The sequence below is a fragment of the Frankliniella occidentalis genome, unplaced genomic scaffold, assembly GCF_000697945.3.
Source record: "Frankliniella occidentalis isolate FOCC.00 unplaced genomic scaffold, Focc_3.1 Scaffold20, whole genome shotgun sequence".
In the NCBI taxonomy this organism is placed as follows: Eukaryota; Metazoa; Arthropoda; class Insecta; order Thysanoptera; family Thripidae; genus Frankliniella; species Frankliniella occidentalis.
This window is the reverse complement of record NW_026267150.1, coordinates 2,979,160-2,980,321: the sequence shown is the minus strand read 5'-3', so window position 1 is coordinate 2,980,321 and position 1,162 is coordinate 2,979,160. Positions and strand designations below refer to the sequence as shown.

General features: G+C 75.6%; 1 protein-coding gene across 10 annotated transcripts in view; it reads right to left on the bottom strand.

Annotated features, from left to right (window-relative positions):
* Positions 1–887, bottom strand: part of LOC113207980 (regulating synaptic membrane exocytosis protein 2) — a 74,018-nt gene extending 73,131 nt beyond the window's left edge. For 9 of the 10 annotated variants that reach the window (XM_052264541.1, XM_052264535.1, XM_052264534.1 and 6 more), the window contains exon 1: positions 147–886. In XM_052264541.1, coding sequence (XP_052120501.1) covers positions 147–256 — 110 coding nt within the window. In that variant the 5' untranslated portion in view covers positions 257–886. Of the gene's footprint in view, positions 1–146 lie in introns of all 10 variants that reach the window. The other variant, XM_052264542.1, reaches the window with a different exon arrangement.
* Positions 888–1,162: the final 275 nt, after the last annotated feature.

Genomic DNA, 1,162 nt, shown 5'->3' with positions numbered 1-1,162 from the left:
GGGGCGGGTGGGGGAGGCAGAGGCGACCCCCATCGGCCAGGAGGGCACACCGGCCGCGCGGCAGGGGGGTCCACCTCCTCCCCCGTTTGTTTACCGCCGTGGACACGGCGAGGTGCCCGACGACGCTATGCACCCCCAGGACTCACCTCATGATCTCGTTCTCGTGCTCCTCCTCCCTCTTCTGGCGCATCATGACGGACTCGATGATCTGCCGCTCCTCGGGCGTGAGGTGCGACAGGTCGGGCATGGCGGCCATGCTGTCCGGACTGTGTGGCCCCAGCACTAGCCCCGGCCCCGGCCCTGGCCCCGGCCCCGGACACGGCCCCGGACACGGCCCCGCGGGCCCCGGCCACAGCCCCAGCCCTCACGCGGGGCGGCGGGCTACGGCATTGTGGGCCTAGTGGGCCGCACACGGCCGGTACAAACGGGGCAAACCTCGGCCACCGACACGGCCTCGCCCTCCTCATGGCCACACCGCTCGGCCTCGGCCTGGCGGAGCCCCTGGCGGAGCCCGGAGCCCTCGGGCCTGGCGGGCCTGGCGGGCCTGGTGGGGACTCGCATCACATAGCACCGCACGGGGTCACGCTCTGGGCCCCCGCACGCCCCGCGCGCTCGCGCCGCACGCTCACGCTCGCACAGACACACGACAGACACACGCTCGCGCCGCGAATACTGTAGGCCAGTCCCTGCGGGCCCTGCGGGCCTGGCGGGCTGGCCGAGGGCTGGCCGAGGGCCCTGGGAGGGGTAGCTGGCCAGGCGTGGCCAGGCGTAGCCCTAGCGTAGCCAGGCGAGGACCCGACGGCACGGGTCGGCTCGCTTAGGCACGGCGCGGCGCGCGGTCCTCCCTCTCCACCGTCTGTCTCTTCACTAGCGCGCGCAGCGCAACGCCAGGCCAGCGCGAGCGCTACGGGACGGGCCCGGGCCGCCCCCACCCCGTCCGCCCCTGGTCCGCCTCACCGCCCCTTGCCCCGCGAGGCGCAGCACGGCGCAGCACCGAACAGCACCGAACAGCACCAAGCAGCACGGCGCAGCACGACGTCGCGGAACGGAACGGTGCGGAGCGGACGGGGCGCGGCGGGAGCGGCAGGGCACCACCAGTGCGGAGCGGCGCGGCGCGGCGCAGCGCCACGGGCGCGGCGGGGGAGGGGGCGGGGGCACAGGG